The 23,507-nt window shown below is 43.0% G+C and overlaps 1 protein-coding gene across 2 annotated transcripts in view; it reads right to left on the reverse strand.

The window, feature by feature from the left end:
- Positions 1-6,704: 6,704 nt before the first annotated feature.
- The window catches only part of ENTPD4 (ectonucleoside triphosphate diphosphohydrolase 4), a 28,618-nt gene continuing 11,815 nt past the window's right edge, over positions 6,705-23,507 (reverse strand). Inside the window, exons 6-12 of one of the 2 annotated variants that reach the window (XM_010848213.1) lie at positions 19,989-20,048; positions 19,584-19,714; positions 17,778-17,944; positions 14,817-15,141; positions 12,857-12,942; positions 11,848-12,009; positions 6,705-10,710 (exon numbers count right to left, since the gene is read on the reverse strand). In XM_010848213.1, the coding sequence (XP_010846515.1) occupies positions 10,482-10,710; positions 11,848-12,009; positions 12,857-12,942; positions 14,817-15,141; positions 17,778-17,944; positions 19,584-19,714; positions 19,989-20,048 (1,160 nt within the window). In that variant the 3' untranslated portion in view covers positions 6,705-10,481. Of the gene's footprint in view, positions 10,711-11,847; positions 12,010-12,856; positions 12,943-14,816; positions 15,142-17,777; positions 17,945-19,559; positions 19,715-19,988; positions 20,049-23,507 lie in introns of both variants that reach the window. The other variant, XM_010848212.1, reaches the window with a different exon arrangement.

Raw genomic sequence — 23,507 nt, forward strand, 5'->3', positions numbered from 1 at the left:
GTCTCCGACTCTTCGCGACCCCATGGACTGCAGCCTACCAGGCTCCTCCGTCCATGGGATTTTCCAAGCAAGAGTACTGGAGTGGGGTGCCATTGCCTTCTCCAGCTTGTATAATGAAACCCCAATAAAAACTCTGGCCAGCAAGGCTTCGTGCCCGGAGGGTGATGGGTCCTGAAGACACGAAAACTGCTCACTTTGGACCCTCCCAGACTTTCCTTGTCTCATATGTTTCTTCATTGGGCTTGTCCTGATTTGTATCCTTTATAATGAAACTGCAACTGTAACTAAGGAGTTCTGTGAGTCATTCTAGAGAACCCTTGAACCTGAGGGTATCATAAGAACCCTCAAATTTGTACCCAGTTGGTCAGAAATGTAGAGGCCTGGGGACCCTGGAACCTGCAGCTAGTGTCTGAAGTGAGGGTAGTCTTGTGAGGGGGACTGTGCCCTCAGCCTGTGAAGTGTGGCCTAACAATGGGGAGGTGACCTCAGAATTGCATGGCAAGGGGAACCTCCGGTGGTCATCAGTGCGGTCTTTTAATTGCAAGTGCAAATTGCAGGCTTACGAACTTGAGCTTTCTTAGGCACAAAAGGAAGCATACTGATTCATTAAACAGGGGAAGCAGGGGCAGGGGGGAGATTCAAGAATAGACTGATTGGAAGCCTGGATGGATCCAGGGACTCGGCTGCTCAAGCAGGGAGGGTCCCCACTAAGGCTTTTCTCTAGTGGGGAGCCTGGCCCTACTGACTCCTTTGGACCCCTGGGCTCCCAACACTGAGAGAATACATTTCTGTTGTTTTAAGCCACCCAAATGTGTGGTAATTTGCTATGGCAGCTATAGGAGAGATCGTGGAAAGCTGGAAAGAGCACCATGCTGGTGGTCAGTAGTGTCTGACTCTTTGCGACCCCTATGGACTATAGCCCATCAGGCTCCCCTGTCCATGGGATTCTCCAGGCAAGAAGACTTGGAATGGTTTGCCATTTACTTCTCCAGGGGAATCTTCCTGGCCCAGGGATTGAACCTGAGTCTCCTCTGTCTCTTGATAGGCAGATTCTTTACTGCTGAGCCGTCGGGAAACCCAACGGCAGCCACAGGAAACTACCTGCTATTCCAATGGGTTGATCTAAATTGAATTTTTCCCTACCTGCCACTGTTAGGTACCCATGTGTGAGAGTGAGGAGTGAGTCTGTCTTTCTTTCCAGGACAGACCTCAGCTCTATAGGCCTCAGGACACCAATGAGCAAGCAGTGGAAACACCCAGAGGAGGGGCCAGGGAGACACAGGGAGCCAGTTACCCACGGAGCCAGTTGGTGGCATTATCACACCTCTGAAATGAAGTCGCTCAGTCGTGTCCGACTCTTTTTGCGATCCCATGCACTGTAGCCTACCAGGCTCCTCAGTCTATGGAATTTTCTAGGCAAGAGTACTGGAGTAGGTTGCCATTTCCTTCCCCAGGGGATCTTCCCAACCCAGGGATCAATCACACCTCTGGTTTCCCACTAATGGTGGACTTAGATCTCTCTAACTTTGTACGACTCACGGGACATTTCTGGACTTACAGTGATAAAATGTACTTTTAGTTTGTGATTCCGCTGCAAAGGATACACTGCTTCTTCAGAAGGGCAGGCTGTTCAGGTCCTCAGAGAAAGAAAAAGACAAGGGTTAGAGCAGCCACTAGGTGGCGAAATCTCTTTCTGCAGCTGGACAGCAGGTGGACTGCAACCCCTGCTATGGGGTTCTCAGAGGATGCTACCCAGATAGGCAGGCTGAGGCTGCACCTAGAAACTTACATCCAAGAAAATGGTGACTCTGATGCTTGATTGGTGATTATTACATGCAGAGAGGGACTGCCCTGGTGGCTCAAATGGTAAAGATCTGCCTGTAATACAGGAGACCCAAGTTTGATCCCTGGGTGGGGGAAGATCCCTTGGAGAAGGAAATAGGAATCCATTCCAGTATTCTTGCCTGGAGAAATCCAAGGACAGAGGAGCCTGGTGGGCTATAATCCATAGGGTTTCAAAGAGTCAGACATGACTGAGTGACTAACATTTCCACTTTCACACATGCAGAAAGGGGGTGATAAGAAAGAACTCTAGAGTGACATGCAGGTTTCTGGTCTGAGTTAGCAGAAACTGCTCAGAGGAAAAAGGTATGGGGGAGGAGGTATGTTCTGTGGGACATCTAAGTAACAGTTGGCAGGAAGCAGAAATAAGGGTAATTCTCGAGTGGAAGTAAATTAAAGGATGGTATGTAGGGGTGGGATGATCTTCTCTAATATTACACCCAGCAGAGTGCAGTGTCTAGAGGAGGGGCTGGCAAATACTGTCCATGGGTGGAATTGGCCTGCCATCCACCTTCTGTAAAGATAAAAAGCTCATTTACATGTTGTCTATGACTCATTTCACACTACAAAAGCACAGTGAAGTAAGTTTTGGATAGAATTCATATGGGCTGTGAACCGAAAATATTTCCTATCTGGCCCTTTGGAGAACAATTCTGCTGACATCTGGTCTAGTTTCTCCCTTCTTGTTAGTCATTCAGCTCCCCTTTCTGTGGGTCATTCATAGCCTATTTTTCTTTTTTCCTTTTTTGGCCATGCCACGTAGCTTGGGAGATCTTAGTTCCCTGACCAGGGATTGAACCCAGGGCCACAGCAGTGAAAGCACAGAGTCCTAACCACTACACCACCAGGAAACTCTTCCCATAGCCCAATTTTCTTTGGGCTTTCCTTTTTCTCGCTGATTTCCAAAAAAACCTTTTATAATATATATTAATCCCTTTCCAGGTTTAGTCACTGCAAATACCCTCTGGGTTTGCCACCTGTTAGTTTTGACTGTGATGGCTGTTGAACAGAAATTCTTATCTTTGATAGAGCTAAATCCATCCTTACCCTCCCCTTGCATTTGGTGCTTGGGGGTGGGGTTTAAAAGATGATTAACTTTAGAACAATTTTAAAAGGAAAAAAAAAATCTGAAGCTATGCTTAGAATATGATCACATACAGAAATTTTCTCCAAGCTGCAATTTGTAAAACACCCATCTTAATTTACCTCTACTTATCAATACCTAATTTAGGGATTCTTTTTCCTTTTTTTCCAAGACTACATGGTAAAGAAGGAAGGAAACCACTTGAATTTATTTCTAAGTTTTTCTACATAAAGCTTTAAAATGTGGTTTTTCCAGTGGTCATGTATGTATGTGAGAGTTGGACTGTGGAGAGGGCTGAGCACTGAAGAATTGATGTTTTTGAGCGGTGGTATTGGAGAAGACTATTGAGAGTCTTTTGGACTGTAGAGAGATCAAACCAGTCAATCCTGGGGGAAATCAATCATGAATATTCATTGGAAGGACTGATGTTGAAGCTGAAGCTCCAATACTTTGGCCACCTGATGCGAAGAGCTGATTCATTAGAATAAAACCCTGATGCTGGGAAAGATCAAACACAGGAGAAGGGGATGACAGAGGATAGTTGGATGACATCACTGACTCAATGGACACGAGTTTGAGTAAGACCCAGGAATTGGTGATAGACAGGGAGTCGTGGTGTGATGTAGTCCATGAAGTTGCAAATAGTTGGACACTTACCGAGCAACTGAGCTGAACCAAACAACTTAAACAACAGTCCTTCCAATGAATATTCGGTGTTGATTTCCTTTGAGATTGACTGGTTTGGTATTCTTGCCGTCTAGGGGACTCTCAGGTGTCTTCTCCAGCACCACGGTTCAGGGGCATCGATTCTTCAATGCTCAGCCTTCTTTATGGACCAACTCTCACATCAGTACATGACTACTGGCAAAACCACAGCTTTGACTATATGGAATTTGTTAGCAAAGTGATATCTTCTGCTTTTTAAAACGCTGTCTAGCTTTGTCACCTAAGTGAAAGGTGTCTAACACACCTTTAGTTAGTACTGAACATGAAACTAACAAAAGGAAATGCATCCAGCATCTGTGCAGAAAGTGAGCCAAAGAAGAAAAATTTTCAAAACTAAAAGCCACCCACACTCAATTAGGGATGGTATGGGGAGGAAGGTGGGAGGGGTGTTCAGGATGGGGAACACGTGTACACCCGTGGTGGATTCATGTTGATGTATGGCAAAACCAATACAATATTGTAAAGTAATTAGCCTCCACTTAAAATAAATAAATTTATATTAAAAAAATAAAATGTAAAACTGTACATGGCTTTAAATTTGAATAAGACTCTGTCATCCAGAAAGAAGACTGAATAAAAGATTTATAAACTATGTATATTGCAAATCCTAGGAACCTAAAGAGTTACTACTGCCTTGACAAAGAAACCAGATTTTTTTTCTTATACTACAAATATTTATGAAACAGTAGGTGCTGTGTGGGGTTTTCTTTGTTGGATTAGACATAAACAGAAATACAGAAAGTAAACACAAGACCCCCTCATGATCCACATTCAAGGGGACTTAGAGATGGAGCAGATAGACTGATAGACAGCAAGGCCACAGAAGGCTAAAGAGGATAGTGTCATTTGAACATTATGGACAATGGCCAGGAACTTCCAAAAAATTCTGTTTTGCTGCCATGACCTAAATAACAAACTTTACAAGGCTGGGTACAGCCCATTAAACGTGTGTCTGTCTTTTTGAATCTAAAATCTAGGTAATGAATTAAGCTTGTGCCAGGTGGAGATGGACTCTCAGGAGAAAGTGCTATGTCTGGTCCCTGCAGTTTAAGTCACATGTTATCACAGGCACGAGGAGGATTAATGCTTCCAAAGTTGCCTCCTTCAGACTCTGATTATCATGAAAAGGGTGGAAGATGGTATCAAAATTATCAATTATAAACCCAGGAGGACAGTGAGCAAAGCCAGTCTGGGACTTTCTAGAAATAATACAGTGAAAGAGTTCGTCCCACACTGGGAATTAAGGGGGTGCTCGGTCTTCCAGTGAACCTGGCCATAGACCAACTTTTCCCTCTTCTCCTTTTCTCAAATATAATCCTTTTTCTCTTCCTTGAGTTTCTGTGTTTAAATACGAAGTCCATCTTCTGTACCCATCACCACCATTGTTCAGTGAGGGGGTTTCAGTGGTTTTCCTCAGGGTGCAAGTCTTAAGGCTGAGCCTTCTTGTCTGGCGCTCGGACACACAATGGGGCTGTTGACAGAAATGTTTAAGTGGCCGTGAAGTCTGGAGCCCGGATGCAATCCACCTGCCAGACAGGATCAAAGGTGATGGGCGCAGATAGAAGTCCAAGAAGTTCGACCTCCAGCCAGGTTCTCGTCAGCCTTAATGGATGCACTAACAGAGAGCAGGAGGGAGAGTTGAGCATGCTGAGGACAAAGGGAAACGTGACAGCTCAATCAACTCTCCTTTTGTCAACAGGCAGCAGATCACAGGCTGGGGCCAGCAGGCTCCCAGACAGGACGGGGCTGGAGAGGACCCTTGGGGTGTAGGATTTCCTCTGGGTGGGAGGCTCAGCTCCAGGCAAAGCCCCAATCTATACACACTGGGCTTTGGGAGAAAGGGCGCTCCTAAGCTCCTGTGTCTTTGATGACTTTCGGTTAGAAGATACTCTGTCTCAGACAGAGATGACATTCCCGGCTCCCAGGACAGTGAGAGCACCACAAACCCCTCTGTGCAATCCATTAGCATTTTGGGATCTCAGGGTAAAAAAAAAAAGATCCACTTTTGCATTCCAAACTCAATGGGGGATCAGAAACAGATGAAAAACCAAAACCCAAAACTGTTGCCTTGCAGGTCTGTTAACAAGGGCAGTCTGCTGGAAACAGGCACTTATTTCTCTTCCAAGAAGTGGAATAAAATGTAGACATCTCTAGAAGGCTTTGATATAATTTATTTACCCTCAGGCACAGAGGCCTGTGTTCACTGTGTTGCCTCAAGAATTATTTAAGCAGGTTTTAACGTTACCATTCCTTCCTGTGCTCACTGGCTGGTTCCTTGCCCTGCACTCACTGCCCTCCAACATTCCCACTTGGTTCTGCCTCCCCCGAACCTGCCCTGCTTTCATTTTTGTTGTTCTTAACAGCCGGTCCCCTTCCTTTCCATCTGTCTCTTAACATCTATTTTCAGGTTATGGCTCAGGTCCTTCCTCCTGCAGCCCTATTTAGATATTCTCAAACAGCTGAAAAATAGGGGTAGCTTCTAATAGTTGCTGGCAACATTAATAACGGGATTCATGCTTCTCTGGAAAAAAAGCCAATGGTTTTAAACTTAGATCTAATTGTAAAATGGTGTAATATAAGGTCAGCAATTATTTTACTACTTATAAGACAAAAATGCATAACATTTGATCATTTCTTTTCCTTTTATGTATATACATAGTTAATGTGTTTCCGTCGCTCAGTCCTGACTCTTTGCGACTCCGTGGACTGTAGCCCACCATGCTCCTCTGTCCATGGGATTATCCAGGCAAGAATACCAGAGTGGGTTGCCTTTCCCTTCTCCAGGGGATCTTCCTGACCCAGGGATTGAACCCAGGTCTCCTGCATTGCAGGCAGATTCTTTACCGTCTGACCCACCGGAGATATAGTTAATGGGTCCTTTAAAATGACAATCTTATATAAACAGTAGTCTTTCAATGGCCTTTATTGTTGATGAATAGCTTAGTATTACACCGTGGTGAATGTTTCTACTCATTATATATTTGGGTTTCCAGCTGAAGGACACCGGGACCCCTCCCTCCACCACGCCTGTCAAATACAGCAAACGCATGGAGTGTGTAGTCAGACTCAGACAATTTATTTTACTGAATTGAGATTCAAGTTCAACTAAGCATTCTAACAGGTAACAAGATTCAAACATCAGAGGAAAATCTCTTTACAAATCACAAGCAAGCAAGCTCACACAGAACCTATGGGCCATCAGATGAACTTCCATTTTATTCTCAGCACCCATCCCTCTGGAGTGTCGCAGGGTGAGGCTGCCAAACACAGAAAATGATACAACAGCACAACTGCCCGAGGGCAATTATTCTTTGAATGGAAAACACCATTTAAATCAAAAACATTTAGAGATGCTCCCTTAGTTTGTATAATTCCTAACCTCGAAATAAAATCTCAGTAACAGAACACAGAATTCTCCTTGGTTGGTCACCTCATTCACTACGGAAGAGGACAATCAATAAAAATGTAAAAAAACATAACCCTGAAAGAGAAATAAATAACTAAATAATTTACTTATAGGTAGTTCTGCTGCACTCATTGCACGTAACCACACAATATTCTAAAGCTGATTTTTTTTTAAAAAAAGCTTGGAAAACGCAGTTGCCTGTTTGAGTTTCTTGCTAAGTGGTGCATGCTTCTTAGATGGAGAAGTATCCTATGTTAAATCTGAGTTTCAGATTTAAACACCAGGTACTCTAGAGCTTTCCCACCTGGGTGCACAGGTATGGTGACAGGACAGCAAGGGGTCTCCCCAGCTTCCAGCTGGGGAGCTGCAAAAAGCCAGTGGTTTAGGGCGAGAATGTGCAAAAACCACTGGGACCAATCAGTCTGTTTGTACTTTTACTGTGATGTCATTGCAGGGACTGTAAAATATTCAAGAACATTCTCTGGAGGTTTAAAAAGGAGCAGCACAGGTAGGATGATGAACAGAAGCGTTTACTTGAGGAATCTTTCCACCCAACAGAAAGCTAACACAGAACACTGCTCTTTTCGAGGCTTTCAGCAAGTTCCCTCCCACCCATCTGATTTCTCCTGCTTTCTGTCACTAAAAGTGTTTTGACATTATTTCTTTGCTTCCAGAATTAGGCCCCTCCTGTGTCTGCTGATGTCACAACAGGGCAGAGTGAGCGCCCACCCCCCAACAGCATGTTTTAAATTTGGGTTGGGGGAGGGGGGAATATGTTATCTGGTTTATTAGAAAACCAATCTTGAAAATTACCTAGAGAAAAAGATGAGTGAGATTCTGGCACATCCACAACTATTTTCAGATTGCAGTTGGTCATGTCTCTGGCCCTTCTTTCTGTGCTCACGCTGGTCGCAGGGACCCCTCTAAATAGAGAGAAGGCACTGGATATCCGTTCTTGAATGGACCCTCTGTGGAGGCTCAGCGGCGTCCTCTCTAAAGGGACACTGAGTAAGTGTCTGAGGCTCTACAGGTCACATGTAGTCTCTGGTGTCTATCGGTTACTTTTCCTTTAATGACCTCAAAAAAACTGAAAACACATTCTCAGCTCAAGAGTCTCCCAGATTTTCCCTGTGGGTGATGGCTTGCCAAGCCTCTGCTGGGATTTCTTTGATGGGGTACACAGCTCCGAACTATGCAAAGTACAAGACCACTGTGCCTTGGGACCCTAATCTGGGGACTCCTTTTGGAGACTGAGATAGGTCCTGGCAGACGGATGTCAAGCTTGGATCTTCCATGCTGGTCTCTGCTGCACTCCCCAAACATACAGAGCTGGACCACATTAGCACCCTTTATCTAAAAAGTGGCTGTTTACCGTAGGAGGTCTTAATTTACGCCCACTTAAACCTACCTGTGCTAGCTTATCCTTGTCGTGATCTGAAAGGCAAAATCACATATTCCAGGTACTGGGAAATTTTCATCCTGCAGGTTAGGGCCTTACTACTCCACATGGCTGGTGGTAGAAAAGCTAACGTGTAAACTTACTTTTTGTTCATCACTAATGCCACCTACAGTCCGCAGGGCAACCCCTCTAAGAAGCCAAGGAGAAGCATGCCAGCTCTCTACCCCTGGGGTACTCACGACACAGCTCACGGTGTGGCTGTGCCTTGAAAAAGAACAGTGTTTACCAGGAACCAAGGAATTAAACAGGTGGAGATCAGCATTTCAGAGGCTGGATTTTTTCGAGAAATACCTGCCTCCATCCTCTCTTAAGTCTCTCTACACATGAGATGCTATGACACCATCTAGCTCCTCCAACCTTCTTGATATCTGAGAGGCAAACTTTCTACCAACAATTTTTCCATTGTTAGAATGTTCACTTCGAAGAGCAGGATCAGAGGATTTGCATTTCTTTCATAAATCTGTAATCTTTTTTTTTTTTTAATCTGTAATCTCTTAAGTTATCAACATATAGTATGTCAGGTTTTTAAGTAATTACTAGACAAGATGAATATCCAATTTTTTTTCGAAATTAAATAAGGGCTTAAGAACCTGAATTCTTTCTCTCATCAGTGTTTCTTTTAAAAAGCAGCTGATGACTCTCAAAATATAAATCTGTTACCAACTAGATGGATTTACCTGTTGTGGAATTAAGAAATAGTCTAGGGGCGTGCATGCATGTGTACACACACACACACACACACACACACCATCATCTAAAAAACTATGTATGAGAATGTCCAAAGTTTCTGAACTAAATAAATAGGTAAAAAACCACCCATCTCACAGACTTTTTAGATTTTTGTTTGAAATGTCAAACTTGTTTTCCTCAAAATGTGAGTTGATTCTTCTTTCTCTTAGTCCTGTGGCTTTACAGTGGCCCTGCCAGGACTACCTCAACCACAACAATCAAGCCAAGTCTCTGAAATACGAGGGCAGGAGGGATACCAACTTGTAGGTGGAAGAAACCAGAGCACAATTAAATAACCACAAATGAATGAGAAATACAGACATGCCAGTTGGCAGACACCAGCTCCAGTTCTAACAACATTAAAACCAGTGAAACTATGAATTTTCCAACTCAGTCAAAAACATAGTGTTCTAAGGGTGCTGAAAGATGGGATGAAGGAAGTAATTGCCTGTGGTTGGTATCGAGGACTGATTTTTTTCTAAATGAAATGAAATGCAACAGTAGACTCTGAAGCATGTGCTTTTAAAAGTGACAGCACTGTACTCTCTCTCTCTCTCCCATTGGTGTTGGGCGCGCGCACGCGCACACACGCACACGCACACACACACACACACACACACAGCACTCTGGTCATTTTCACATTTTTTCAGGTCTCTTCCTATCAATTTTAAAAACTGCTACCTCTTGGTGCCTATACCTACCTACTGTGGATATAAATGGTTCTGGTTTTTTAAACCTGCCAAGAAAATAAACAGTAAGAGCCCTGAACAATAAATAAAACTAAGCATCTCCCTCTTTAGGTGAGAGCTTTCAAGACAGAAACAGGGATGATCAGTCCAGTGAGAACGTGTTCTGGTTCTGTGAAAGCGTCACCCCTCAGTTCCAACTCCCCTGACAGAGGACAGCCTGCTGTTTTCCTCCAGTATCAAAGTGCATCTGTTTAAAATCGAATATGCCTTAGAGAACAACCCAAAATCTTTGTAATTTTTGTCAGACAGTCTATGCAGCAAAAATGAAGTGATGCTCCCTTTTCCTGACTCCTCCATTCAAAGCTGTACACAGAACAGCTGGACGCAATACTTCTAGGAGAGCAGAGTTTACTAACAGTGGGGTTTGGTTTTGTTTCAAGGAACAAAAAGGAAAAGGAAAAGCAAAACTAAGTGAGAATGAAGAGGAGAAACCCTGAGGCAAAAATGGCTTTTCCTGTAGAGTCTTCTGGGGGCTCGGAGTCCGGTTCATAAGGTACCAGCTATCTTCTGGGACGGAAGGCCTTCCTCCAGCCAGACGGCGGCAGCTGAGCCGCTGCGCGGGGCCCGCCGGTGGATGCGCCGCAGCCGCAGCAGGTAGAGGAGGATAGCGAGCAGGACCACCAGGAAGCAGCCGGAGAACAGGTAGTGGTTGTACACAAAGGAGAAGCCCCGCCAGTGCGCATGGCTGGCCCGGAAGGTCTCCTGCTGGATGTCTCTGCCCCGGGGAACAAGAATAAACAGGACGGCTAACTAGGCAGGCAGCAGATGCAAGGTGACGGTGCCCAGGGACCGGGCAGGGGGGACCTGGTTTAGGACCAGACAGAAACTGTCACCTCTGTCTCCCAGACCCGGTTCCCTCACCTCTAAAATGCAGGATAATGCGGCCCAGCAGAGGGTGGTTCTGAGTATGAAAATGGTAACACATGAAAGTGTATTTTACCAACACTCTGGTTTGGGTAACAAAAATCAGAGAAAGTTAGAACTGTGTTTCACTAATACACAGAAGCCATGTGGAATCAAAGCACATGTTTGTGATCAGTAACACCTACTTCTCAGTTTCTGCTGTTAACCCAGCTAAATATGCTGCTGGGCAAGGCTTAATTAAATGAAGGGAAAAACAAAACCAAAAGCAGCTAATACATTTATTTGTGAACCAGGGTTCTGATGTGGGGGTCAACTGACAGCCAGGTCTGAATGTGAAAGGGGAAGAAGACATGTCTTTATTTTATGACTCTGGCTGCAATGCAGTATTTCCACTGAATGTGAATGCAGACAAAGACCACTACAGTGTCAGCAGGACATGTGAGTTCCTAGTACAACTCACAGATCTTTTCCATCACACTGGGGTGTTCTGCAGATGCCTCAAAATACTATCAACAGGTATCACTACACTGAAATTCCAGAAAATATGAATTCTGCTGCCAGGTCTTGCTATCTAAGGTTTTAATAAGGAAGAACATACACTACAAATCACAAGTTTGTCTTCTGTAATGTTTGATAAATATATTGCAATATAACAGTTTCCTCTATAGACTTTTGCATTTATATTATGCACTAAAAGCAAGATTTCAGGAAGTGGTCCAAGGCCATAAGGGTTAAGGACCCTAGAATGGACCCCTCTGTGTCGGGGCTAGGGAACAGAGAGCTGATGACAATGGGAGGGGAGGATGCACCAGTGTGGAAGACCAAGTCAGAAGCCCTCCCTCCCCACCCCTCCAACCCCGCCATGCTCCCAATCTGCCCTCAGCCAGCATTAACAACGCCCCAAAAGCCCACACCCACGCTACCAGGATCCCTTAGACGCAGAGAAGCACCTTCGGCTGGATTTCTGTTACCAGATGCCCAGCCTTACCTCAAGGGTAAGAAGCGGGTCCTGTAGAGGATTGCTCCGAGAGTCCACTGCACCTCCTTGTCATAAACCTGCAAGGCTGTCTTTAAATTTCTGTAGTTGACAGGAAACGAGAAGCCCCTGTGGAACACCTCAAACATCCAGGCAGATTTGAAGCACTGATACCTACAAATGGCACAGACATGAAGGGGACTGAGTCACTGGTCCAAACACACCCCTGTGGTTGGTCTTGCCCTCTGTGATGGACTTCACAAGGCTGGTCCTGAGGGCCAACTCAGCATCTCCAGCTGATTCGCTTGGTTTATACTCCTTGTCCCACATCTTTCACCTGTCAAATTGATTCGCCCATGAAACCTGATCTCTATGTAATTTAATACGTGGTGCCCATGAGAGATTTTTCCCCTTCGGCTTTCCATCATTTAACTCCTTTCTGAATAAATACTGAGCAAGAGTCACCTTCTTTGAACTTCAGTTTCTTTTTTATATAATGAGAACATGGGAGGGTCCTTTTTGGCTCTGATAGTCTATGATTTTAAATATTTATCAGAGGCTTGCTTTTTGCAAAGTGCTGGGCTAAGCAAGTAATACAATATCATCATAAATAATAACATAGCCAATGTGGTTAAGCAAAGGATTTTTAAAAAGCAACAAATGTCATAAAACAAAACAGAATATGATAAATGTGCCAGAGTCATAATGAGGGCTCTGGAGACTCGGAGAGAGGGACAGAGCCTGGCTGAGTGGACAGAGGAAAAAAGCTCTGACCTCTGACCTCTGACCTCTGGGTAGTGCATCAATGGCAAAAGATGCACAGGAGAATCCCAGGTGGAAGGAAGACCAAAACGGAGTCCAAGACTGCAAGACATGTTTGGGCAAGTCTTTGCCATCCATCTGAAAGGACCCTGGGCAGATGTGGAAGAGCAGGGACCGATGAGGACGCAAAGGTAGACTGGGGCCAAGACTGGACACACAGTTTCTTCAACGTACCCTGGGCTCTCTGTCCATGACTTACTTGAGCCTGTGGAGGTCGGCGTGAGAGGCATACAGTCCTCGGTCAAAGCGTTCCCGCAGGATCGACCACTTCGTGGCACAATAATCCTGAAAGAAATTTCACCCCAAGTATATCCCTAGTAAAAGTTTATTAAACTTTTTTCATTTAAAAAAAGTATTGACCAAATTCATATTCATAATGAACATATCCTTCCAATTAGGAAACACAAGCTTAATGTATGTCCATATCCCACAAGGACATGACACACACACTCCGTGAATGCTTCACTGATGAGAGAGACAATGCTTGTTTTTCATCTTAAATTTTGGTCAAGATCATTGTTACAGAGAGTTTCACTGCCCACAAGCAACCTCTTCCAAACTGCTGAGTTTCTCCCCCCGTGACTGCATGTGACCGGCACAGATTTTGGAAAAGTGAAGTTGTACCTCAGATGATTCAGACTTAACACCTAGGTCCATGGCTACATGGTATTCTGGGAACTCAGTGTGTGTGTTCAGTTGCTCAGTCATGTCCGACTCTTTGCGAACCCAGGGACTACAGGCTCCTCTGTCCATGCATTCTCTAGGCAAGACTAGTGGAGTGGGTAATCATTTCCTACTCCAGAGGATCTCCCTGCCCCAGGGGTCAAACCTGGGTCTCCTGAGTCTCTTGCATGAGCAGGCGGATTCTTTACCATGTGAGACACTAGGAAAGCCCCTGGGCACACCAGGATGATTACAAGAGATGGGAAAGAGATGCCACCTTTTCCTGATGTCACTTGTACAGAGGTATATATTAAGAGCTAAGACTTACTGAACACTGTGTCAGCACCTTTTCTGAATGTAATGCTTAAAACAGCTCCTTGACATGGCTGCTATTCTAAACTCTGTTTAAAGGGTAAAGAAACTGAGGCTCAGAGAAGCAGTGAAACTCAAGACAGGGGACACAGAAAATATGGTGCTCAGCCTGGGGTGAGAGGGTTAGGACACCTGTCAGGCAGAGGAAACACCACGGCTGAAGACAAGATGGAAGGGAGCGCTGACAGGAGGGAAACAAATCTCTGATACGATTAGAGCATAAAGTGCTGGGTGGGGAGACGCGGGCGGGGGCGGGGGCAGCAGACACACTAAGGTATTTGAAATTCATCCTAGAAGCAAGAGGAAACGCTGAAGACTCTGAAAAGGAGACCAGGTGGCAGCACTTGGGTTTCAGAGAGAACACTGGGGAGCAGTGCGGAGAATGAATAATGGGAGGGAGACCAGAGCAGGAGCACCAGAGGGAGGCTCCTGCAACGGTGCAAGTGACAGAGTCCAGGACTGGGACAGTGAGGGTGGGACAGAAAGCAGGGAGAGCAGAGGCTGAAAAGTTATTTCTGATGTATAATAATATGCTTAATGATTGCTGTACAGGGTGTACGGGAAGGGCTGGATGAGTGACAGGGGGAGGGGAGGGGGACTAGATGGCTTGTGATGCCATGATCAAGGCAACACAGCAGAACAGAATGGGGAGACAGGAGGGGTTGTTTGGAGTTGTGAGAGCTAGCAGGCACTGGGCAGGGGTCACATGTGGAGCCTCTTTCTGGGAGGCAGCAGCAAACCATGAATTCAGATGAGACCAGCCAAGAACCTACAGGTCAGAGGACCAAGGGAGGCGACTGCCCAGGCTTGGAGCCTAGGGGGCTTTCAGGAAGGCAGGGAGAACAAGAGAAGAGGGGTGCTGGCAGCAAAGGGCAGGAAGCTGTGAGGAGCTGTGGGACCAGAATTACACTATTACGTGTGGGAGCCATGATGGCAGTGTAGTCCATGGAGTGCGGCAGAAATTGGCTCACGGGGGGTGTTTTGGCTTCTGCTGTGACTGTCCCTCTCACCTAACCAAGGCCCAGCCAGGGCTGCTAAGGCGCTGCACACAGCCTTCTGCCACCTCCCATGTCCTGCTCCAGTCTGGGGCTGTCACTGCCTACACCAGCTCCCTGGACAGTTACCTTGGCGGCTCTAGTAAATGCTGTGGCGTCGTAGTCTCCGCCCATCCGTAACACATCTTCCGTGCAGTAGTAGAACTCGGAGAAGCCGTAGAACTCGCTGTTCTGGAAGTGAATTGGAGGCTGGTAGACCCCATTGAGGGAGGTTTGCGTCTCGTTTGTTTTGTTCATGAAAGGCTGGATGGTCTCCCGGCACAGGTCAAAGTCCCCCGTCCCCCGCAGGTACAGCGTCTGTCCGTTTTGCTGGATTTCGTCTTTGATGTTCAGGGGTAGGCAGGGGTCCAGGTACGGAGTGTCAGGAGTTAGTCCGGTCTGTTTCCCCAGGAGTCTACAGGACCAAGAGAAACTTCATCATGAGACTGACAGAAAACTGTGAAGAAGAAGGTGGCTGCAAGTCAGTGTTTCCCAAACTCTGTCCCGTGGAACACAAAAGGGTTTCAGGAAAAATCAAGCTAAAAAAACACAGACTTGAGCCCCTCCAGGAGATTCATAGCACACACCTGAGTACAGCAGACACCTAAATGGGGGCCAGTGAAACTAGGACCTGGTCAGATCACTGATGCTTTCCGTGCCCTGTGACACAGCCTGATGTCCTCCGCCGCTGAGGGTACAGTTAGTAAGCTCTTCCGTGTCTCTTGTTCACTGCAGTCCAACGCCCACTCACTGTGTTATTCCCAGCCCCATTTTGGCCGCAAATGCCTGTGATTTTAATTATATATAGATGAAATGTGACTGTAAAAAGAAGGTACTGGTCTTATGAAAGCTGGGTCAGATGCCTTAGAAAAATACGATAAAGGCAAAATGCTAGAAAACTGGTGTCAAATTAGGTATTAGCAAGATTTTTTTTTTTAAGTTTGGAAAAATTAGTAAAAATCTAGACAGAAAGTAGTATCAAACTGCTTCACAGATGTCTTTAAGGCTTTGGTATTCTTGAAAGAAAGCCAAAATGGTATCAAATGAGTGGGTGCAGTGCCTGCCAGAGAAATGACAGATGCAGCCTAAGAAAAGCTTTTAGTCCAGAGCAAAAGATTGGCAACTGAATACACAAGTTAGAACAAAATGCTTGAGGTTGATTCTATTTTTACAACTCTCTGCTCTAACTGAATTTTTTAAGTTAACCAACTATTGATCCCAACTGCAGCAGATAACAATTTTACTGTACTGTGGGCTCTGAGAAGTCCTGTAGAAACCTTCACATTGTTCACTGAAATGCTCTACACTTGCTACCTCCCAATGAAATGTCCAGATCTGTCATCCTACTGTGTGTCTTCACCGCTAAAGAAAAGCTCAAGTTATGTTAGTGTTTGACACCAGGAAATCCCATGGGCCTAAAAGGTATTGAACTATTAGGAGGGCACCTGAATTTGACATTCAGTCACTGAAATTAAGTCAAGTTTCTACCTGACACTCAACTGACATAAGATCAGGGCAACTCAAAATGGATGTGCATGTAATAAATTAAAGTCTTTGCCATTAATTTAAAACATTTGAATAATTTAAAAAGTCTATCATCATTACTAATGGCAAAGAGATAAATATGCATTTGAAGGCTCAATTCAGGACATATGTAAAAAGTGATGACTAATATTTATAATGATTATATAAATCTAGGATGAGCTAAATGTGTATTTCATGCTACAGGTTTTTCTTGCTCTATGTCTAAATTAAGAAGTACCACTCCACAGCCCACTATACAACCTTCTTGACATTAAAACCAATTAGTAAAAATTAGGGCTGCAGAAGAAGGTATTTCTCCAAAGTTCTAAATTAAATGTCCTTATAAAATATTTCTATTTTAAGAATATCATTAAAAATAATTTTAGCAAAGTATGCTATAATATGCCATTTTTAAAAAGAAACTGGGACTACTTACTATCTCTTACCTAACATTATTCAACCAACATGTAGAGCAGAAAAAGAAAAAGTTTTTACTGCTTTTCCTATTCACACATGTAAGTTTCTGGAAAATGAGGCGCTAAATGGCTCTGATTTGGACTTTCTTAAAGTTTAGGCCGCCACAGGTTTATTAAGATTAAATTATAGTCAATATTTTATAATAACTATAAATGGAGTATAAACTTCAAAAACTGTGAATCACTATGGTGTACATCTGAAACTTATATAATATTGTACATCAACTACACCTCAACAACAACAACAAGGTCAAATTGGTCAAAGAAATACACTATCATTTAGCTCTATAAATCAGGATTTTTCCCCTCAAAATTGTTATATCAAAACAAAACAAAGCATAGTAATTAATAACTCTTTACATAACCCCAGATTTCAGAGTTTTTCTAATTCATCCAAACAGCTTTTCTGTTCTAATGGACTAATTTTAAATAAATATTTGGTACATACTTAAACACATAAAATAAATTTAAATTGATAAGGTGTTTTTGATATTTTCTATACCAGAAATCTTCATAAACTCATTTTAAAAAGTGTTACTGCTAAAGATGCTTAAAATGACAAACTTTGACTTCTGGATCATTTCTTTCTTATGAATAACTTCCTTCCTACAGTCGTATTTACCACATAACCGCCCAGGCTGGTTTCCACGACATTAGGCCATCTCATAACTCAACGCCACCAATGCATCCTGTGGGCCACCAGGAAATCCGAGTGGCCCAGGTACTGAGTTTCCCCAGGACTTGACAATCTGGAATAGCACCACCCAGGGCTTAAAAATATTTAATATCCTGAGAGCAAGACCTCTAATCCAGCAGTGAAGCCCTGGGTCTGAGAGTGAGAGCCTCCTTCAGAGCCTGGTAGGCTGGGGCTGAAGGCAGGACCCTGCACCCTTGAATTTCTTCCCCAGCTCAGCAGGCTGGGCGGGCGGTAAACAGCTAGCAGTGCTGACGTTCTTCTGCTGACTGAGGGCTCCTGCTTCGCCTGGGTATGTCTTCTATGAGGACAGACCTAGATTTCAAAGTCGTGGCTGAGCAGTGGAAGGTGCTTTACCTGTTCTTCTGAACTGTGCTGGCAAATATTCTGTCTTCATACCTCTGTCGAGCGGCATTGCCACCAAACCCAAGAAACGTGGCCACATAGACACGGTACACATGCTCCGTTTGGTGAATGTCACACCCCAAGTTAAATTCAGCCAACAGGTTCTTAGCTACTTCTTCCTGCAGACGTAAGGGCCACAAACTTAAGTATTTTAAGCAAAAATAATTACTTCCTTCTAAAAAGAGGGATCCTGAAAGAGTCTCATCTAAAAGGAGCAAACATTTTGCTCCTGCATTTCCCAAGGATCCTTCCCAAAGATGCTTACATCTTTCCTACTTCAACATGACAACCCTAACAAAAAATTTCAGGTGGGCTGCACATCTGTGATACCAAAATGACTTTTTAAAAAGAATGTTAACAATGTGATCTAGTAAACCTACTCAGGAAATCCCACACTATGAAAATAGTCTTCAACATTGAAGTCTCTATACACAACCACGTCCTTTGCAATTCTGTGACAGAAAATACTGGATGCCATTGAAATACACAATTCCAGGGAGGGGTTAGTTATTATGGTAGCAGTTTATGGAGGAACATGCTTATGCACTGTTCAATAAAGGACAAAGCTCTGGACAAACAGTAAGATTATAACAACCATATTTTTAAAAACTATGAGGAGGTAGAAAAAGAATGAAAATAAATACACCAAAACACTATCTTTTTTTTTTTTTTGGATGATGCATCCATGGGAAATTTTTATTCCTGATTTTTCAGTATTTTTTCCCAAATTTGCTTTTCTGAGTTTCTTGCTTTGAGGGGAAAACGTGACTTTTTACCAAGAGTGTAATAGTTTCTAGAGGCATGCCTGGATGGGAAGTAGGAAACACAAATTGCAATACTTGAATTTACAGAGCATTCTTCTAAGGCGCTTAATAAACATGTCAAAAACACATCAATGTTTACTGAGTTGACATGGTGTCTGGCAGGGCGTTAAATATACTATATGTGCCACCTCAATCAGTTTTGTAATAATTCTCTGTCAGAGACACTTGCGTTTACATTTACAGCTGAAGAGACCTGCTCAAAAAAGTGAAGTGACTTGCATAAGGTCCCACAATTAGAGAGGACAGGGTGACAGTGTACCCAAGCTTGTTCAGCTCCACTCTTTTCTAACCACTCTCTCTGCTCGTATTAATCTACAACTGAACGGAACAGCGAAAGACACAGAGCAATTTGGGAACCCATCTGGACCGCCTCTGCTCTACACAAGGCCGCCCAGCCTCCTGGGAAACTAGAGGTAGAGGCAGGGGAGCAGATGAACGACAGAGTGGATCACAAGGTGAGAAACCCGGACCAGTGGATACAAACCTCAGTCTTTACCAGAAAAGTGGAGAGCTGTCTGACCACACATCCTTGCCCCCCCACATAAAAGTAATTTTTCCCAATTACAACTTAAGAAATCTGACACTATTATATTAAGTTTTACGATACCTGCTGAGAAAAAAAGTGACTGGAAACAGAAATAAAAACTCAAGTGTGTGGCTGACATACACACCAAAGGAAAATCTACGTAAGTTCAGAAAACAAACCAGCTGACTTCAATGAACAAACACAAACGGCTTAGTGGAGGTTTGCCTTGGTTTCCTCCCGTCTCCTGTCACCTGGGTTGAGAAGGCGGGACCCTCAGCAAGCACAGTAAAGATGTGTTCAGACTCAGAAAACAAAACAAAAATGGATGGAGACATGTTAAATGAAAACCAAACCAAAAGGAAGGAAATTTGTACAGATAATAACCTGTTGTGAGGAGGCAAAGCTTACAGTTTTGGGTACTTCGTATGCTATCTGGGTTGACACGCCTCCCATGTCTAGAATACCAGCTGTTCTTTTACGAAGAATGGCTTCGCTGCTTTCACTACCAGGGATGTTAACTTCCACTACTGCCTCGTCATCTGGAAAGAACAAGAAACATCCATTGGAACGGAACAAATGCAGGGAAGCACAATTTTGCAGTCATCCTGCTTTCATGGTGGGCTCCAGGGTATCTAGGAGACCCAACCCGCTCCTCCCCACTAAGATCAAGTTCACTCAGTGACAGCAGTGCCTCCCACGCTGCTCCCCCACACCCAGCTGTGTCACAAGACTCAGCTCCTTTTCTACGCTTTGCATGAAATAGAAAAAGACAGAGGTTCAGTTAGACACATTCACTGGGAACACAGTACTTACCATCTTCGATATGCTCAAATCGTCCAAGGACAAAATTAATGCCAATCCAAGCATAGACACCTAAAGACATTGTAAGAAGAGTAAAGTTTAAAAACAGTTTATGTAATTCTGATCAGTGCGATCTGTGCAGACATTTATTTTATCCCGACAAGCTGTGAAAACATTATCTGAAGAAATACACTTTTACTGGTGTTTTTTATCTTTTTCCAGTGGTTTTCCAAGAACTCTCAACTTTTAATTTTGTAGTTTCATACCATTTGCATGTGTTGAAAATATAATTCCCTAGGACCTAGTGTTCCTTCGAAATTTGGAGATTGTTTTGAAATACCGGAGTTTTCACTTTGAGGCTAAATCTATCGAGTGCAAGGTTTTAAAAACAAGTGAACTCTGATTCTTCCACTCCTTTATCCCACGCTCTCACTCAGTTCCCAAGTCTGATTCTCTTTTTATAACATTTTCTACATCCGATCCTCACCTGTTTTCATTATTGCCTTTATTTAATCTGGTATAGCGGTCTAACTGACCTTCTTGTTCCTACTTTCCCATTCCAACTCACGCTATTCTCTACTGGACTGATCCATAAAACAAAGCCCAAACTCCAGAGTCCAACAATTCAAGACCTGTCCAACTTTTCAAAACTGAATAAATTTGACGTGTAACACTGTGTAAATTTAAGTGATACAGTGTGTTACTTTGATACATTTATACCTGATTGCCCTTGTAGCAATATTATCATCACATCATTACAGTACAGTATTACTGTCTCTATTCACTACACCATGCATTAACTCTCTATGGCTTATTCATCTAGTGTTACAAGTTTCTACCCTTAAACATCATTAATCTTATCTCCTACCCCCATCCCCTGGTAACCAACATTTTACTCTGGTTTCTGACTTTTTCAGATTCTACAAATAAATGGTATCACATAGTATTTGTCTTTCTCTGACTTACCTCACTTAGTATAATGTGCAAAGTCAACCATGTCAAAAATAAAAGGATATCCTTCCTCCTTTCTCTTGGTTACATAAGATTTCACCTTTTCTATGTACCACATCTTTAATTCGTTGATGAACACCTGAGTTGTTGCGGTATCTTGGCTATTGTGAATAACACTTCAATAAACATGGGAGTACATGTATCTTGTCAAAATTCTATTTTCATTTCCTTTGGGCATATACCCAGAAATATAAATGCTGTCATATGGTACCCCTAATTTCATTGAAAGTGAAGTCGCTCAGTCATGTCCAACTCTTTGCGACCCCATGGACTGTAGCCCACCAGGCTCCTCCATCCATGGACTCTTCTAGGCAAGAGTACTGGAGTGGGTTGCCATTTCCTTCTCCAGGGGATCTACCCGACTCAGATGGTAAAGCATCTGCCCGCAATGCGGGAGACCTGGGTTTGATCCCTGGGTCAGGAAGATCTACCCGACTCAGACGGTAAAGCATCTGCCCGCAATGTGGGAGACCTGGATTCAATCCCTGGGTTTGGAAGATCCTCTGGAGAAAGAAATGGCAACCCACTCCAGTATTCTTGCCTAGAAAACTCCATGGATGGAGGAACCTGGTGGGCTACAGTCCATGGGGTCGCAAAGAGTCAGACACGACTGAGCAACTTCACTTTCACTTTACTTTCAATGAAATTAGGGGTACCATATGACACAGCATTTATATTTCTGAGAACTTACTTTATTGAGGAACTTCCATATTATTTTCCATAGTGGTGGACCAATTTATATTTCCATCCCTAGTGTATAAGGATTCCCTTTTCATCCATTTCTCATCAGAACCTGCTATCTCTTGTTTTCTTGAGGGTAGCCATTCTAGCAGGTATGAGGTGATAGCTTACTGTGGTTTTATGTTTTCCTGATGATTGGTGATATTGAGCATCTTTTCATGTGCCTGCTAGCCATTCTGACACCCTCTTTTGAAAATGTCTATTTAGTTCTTCTGCCCATTTTTAAATCAGATTTTGTTGTTATTAAAGTCATATGAGTTCTTTACATATATTTTGGATATTAACCACTTATATGAAAGATGATTTGCAAAAAGTTCCTCCTATTCTGTAGGCTATCTTTTCATTTTGTTATTTCTTTTTCTGTGCAGAAGCTTTTGAGTTCGATATAGCCCATTCGTTGATTTTTGCTTTTGGTGTCTTATCCAAAAAAATCATTGCCATGATGAACTTCTTTCTTTCTTACAGGAGCTGTACAGCATCAAGCCTTATGTTTAGGTATTTGATCCATGACATAGGGGTCCAATTTCATTGCTCTGCATGTGTTTCTCCAGGTTTTTGAGCATCATCAATTGAAGAGACAATTTTTTACCCATTAAGTTTTCTTGGCTCTCTTTTCAAGTATTATCTGACAGGATTTAATAACAGGCCCTCTATCCTGTTCCACTGGTTGCTGTGTTTATTTCTGCACCAGTACCACACTATTTTGATTACTATGGCTTTGGAGTAGAGTTTGAAACTCAGACACCTGATTGGCTTTGTTCTTTTTTCTCAGGATTACTTTGGCTATCTGGGGTCCTTTGCAGTGCCACCCACAATTTAGGATTGTTCTATCTCTGTAGATAATGTCTCTGGTATTTTCATGGGAATTGCATTCAATCTGTAGATGACTTACCAACTCTATAGAACATCTTTCCATATGGTTATGGCTTTGATTGTTTTCAGTAAAGTCTAGGCAGTTTTCATTGTACAGATCTTTCACTTCCTTGGTTAAATTTATTCCTAAGTATTTAACATTTTTCATGCTTCTGTGGGTGGGACTGTTTTCTTTTTTAGATGCTTCATCATTAGCATAAACAATGCTAATGCTCATTTTGCATCCTCTTTACTGAAATAGTTGACAAATACAACAACTAATATTTTTGACCGAGTCTTTGGAATTCTTTGTATATGAATACATCATCAGCAAACAGCATTAAATTTACTTCTTCCTTTATGGATGCTTTTCTTAGCCTTACCTAACTGCTCTAGCTGGGACTTTCAATATTATATTGAATAGGAGTAAGAAGAGTGGGCATCCTTGTCTTATTCTTGATCTTTGAGGAAATGCTTTCATTTTATATAAAAAAATGTTATACAATGTTATTATAACATTATAATGTTATAATAACATTATAACAGCTATAATGTTAGCTGTGAGTCTGTCATATATGGCCTTTATTATGCTGAGGTCTGTTCCTTCTATACCCAATTTATTAAGGGCCTTTTTTTTTTTTAATCATGAAAGGATATACTTTGTCAAATGCTTTTTCTGCATCTATTGAGATGAAATGATTTTCATCTTTCATTTTACTGATGTACTACATTTACTGATCTGCATATTTTCAATCATACTTGTATCCCAGGGATAAATCCTACTTGGTCATAGTGTATAATCCTTCTAAGGGGTTCTTTTTAAAAAAAATAATTTTATTTATTTATTTATTTTTGGCTGTGCTGGATCTTCACTGCTGCACAGGCTTTTCTTTAGTTGCAGTGAGTCAGGACTACTCTCTAGTTGAG

The sequence above is a fragment of the Bison bison genome, unplaced genomic scaffold, assembly GCF_000754665.1.
Source record: "Bison bison bison isolate TAMUID 2011002044 unplaced genomic scaffold, Bison_UMD1.0 scf7180017864261, whole genome shotgun sequence".
Classification (NCBI taxonomy): domain Eukaryota; kingdom Metazoa; phylum Chordata; class Mammalia; order Artiodactyla; family Bovidae; genus Bison; species Bison bison.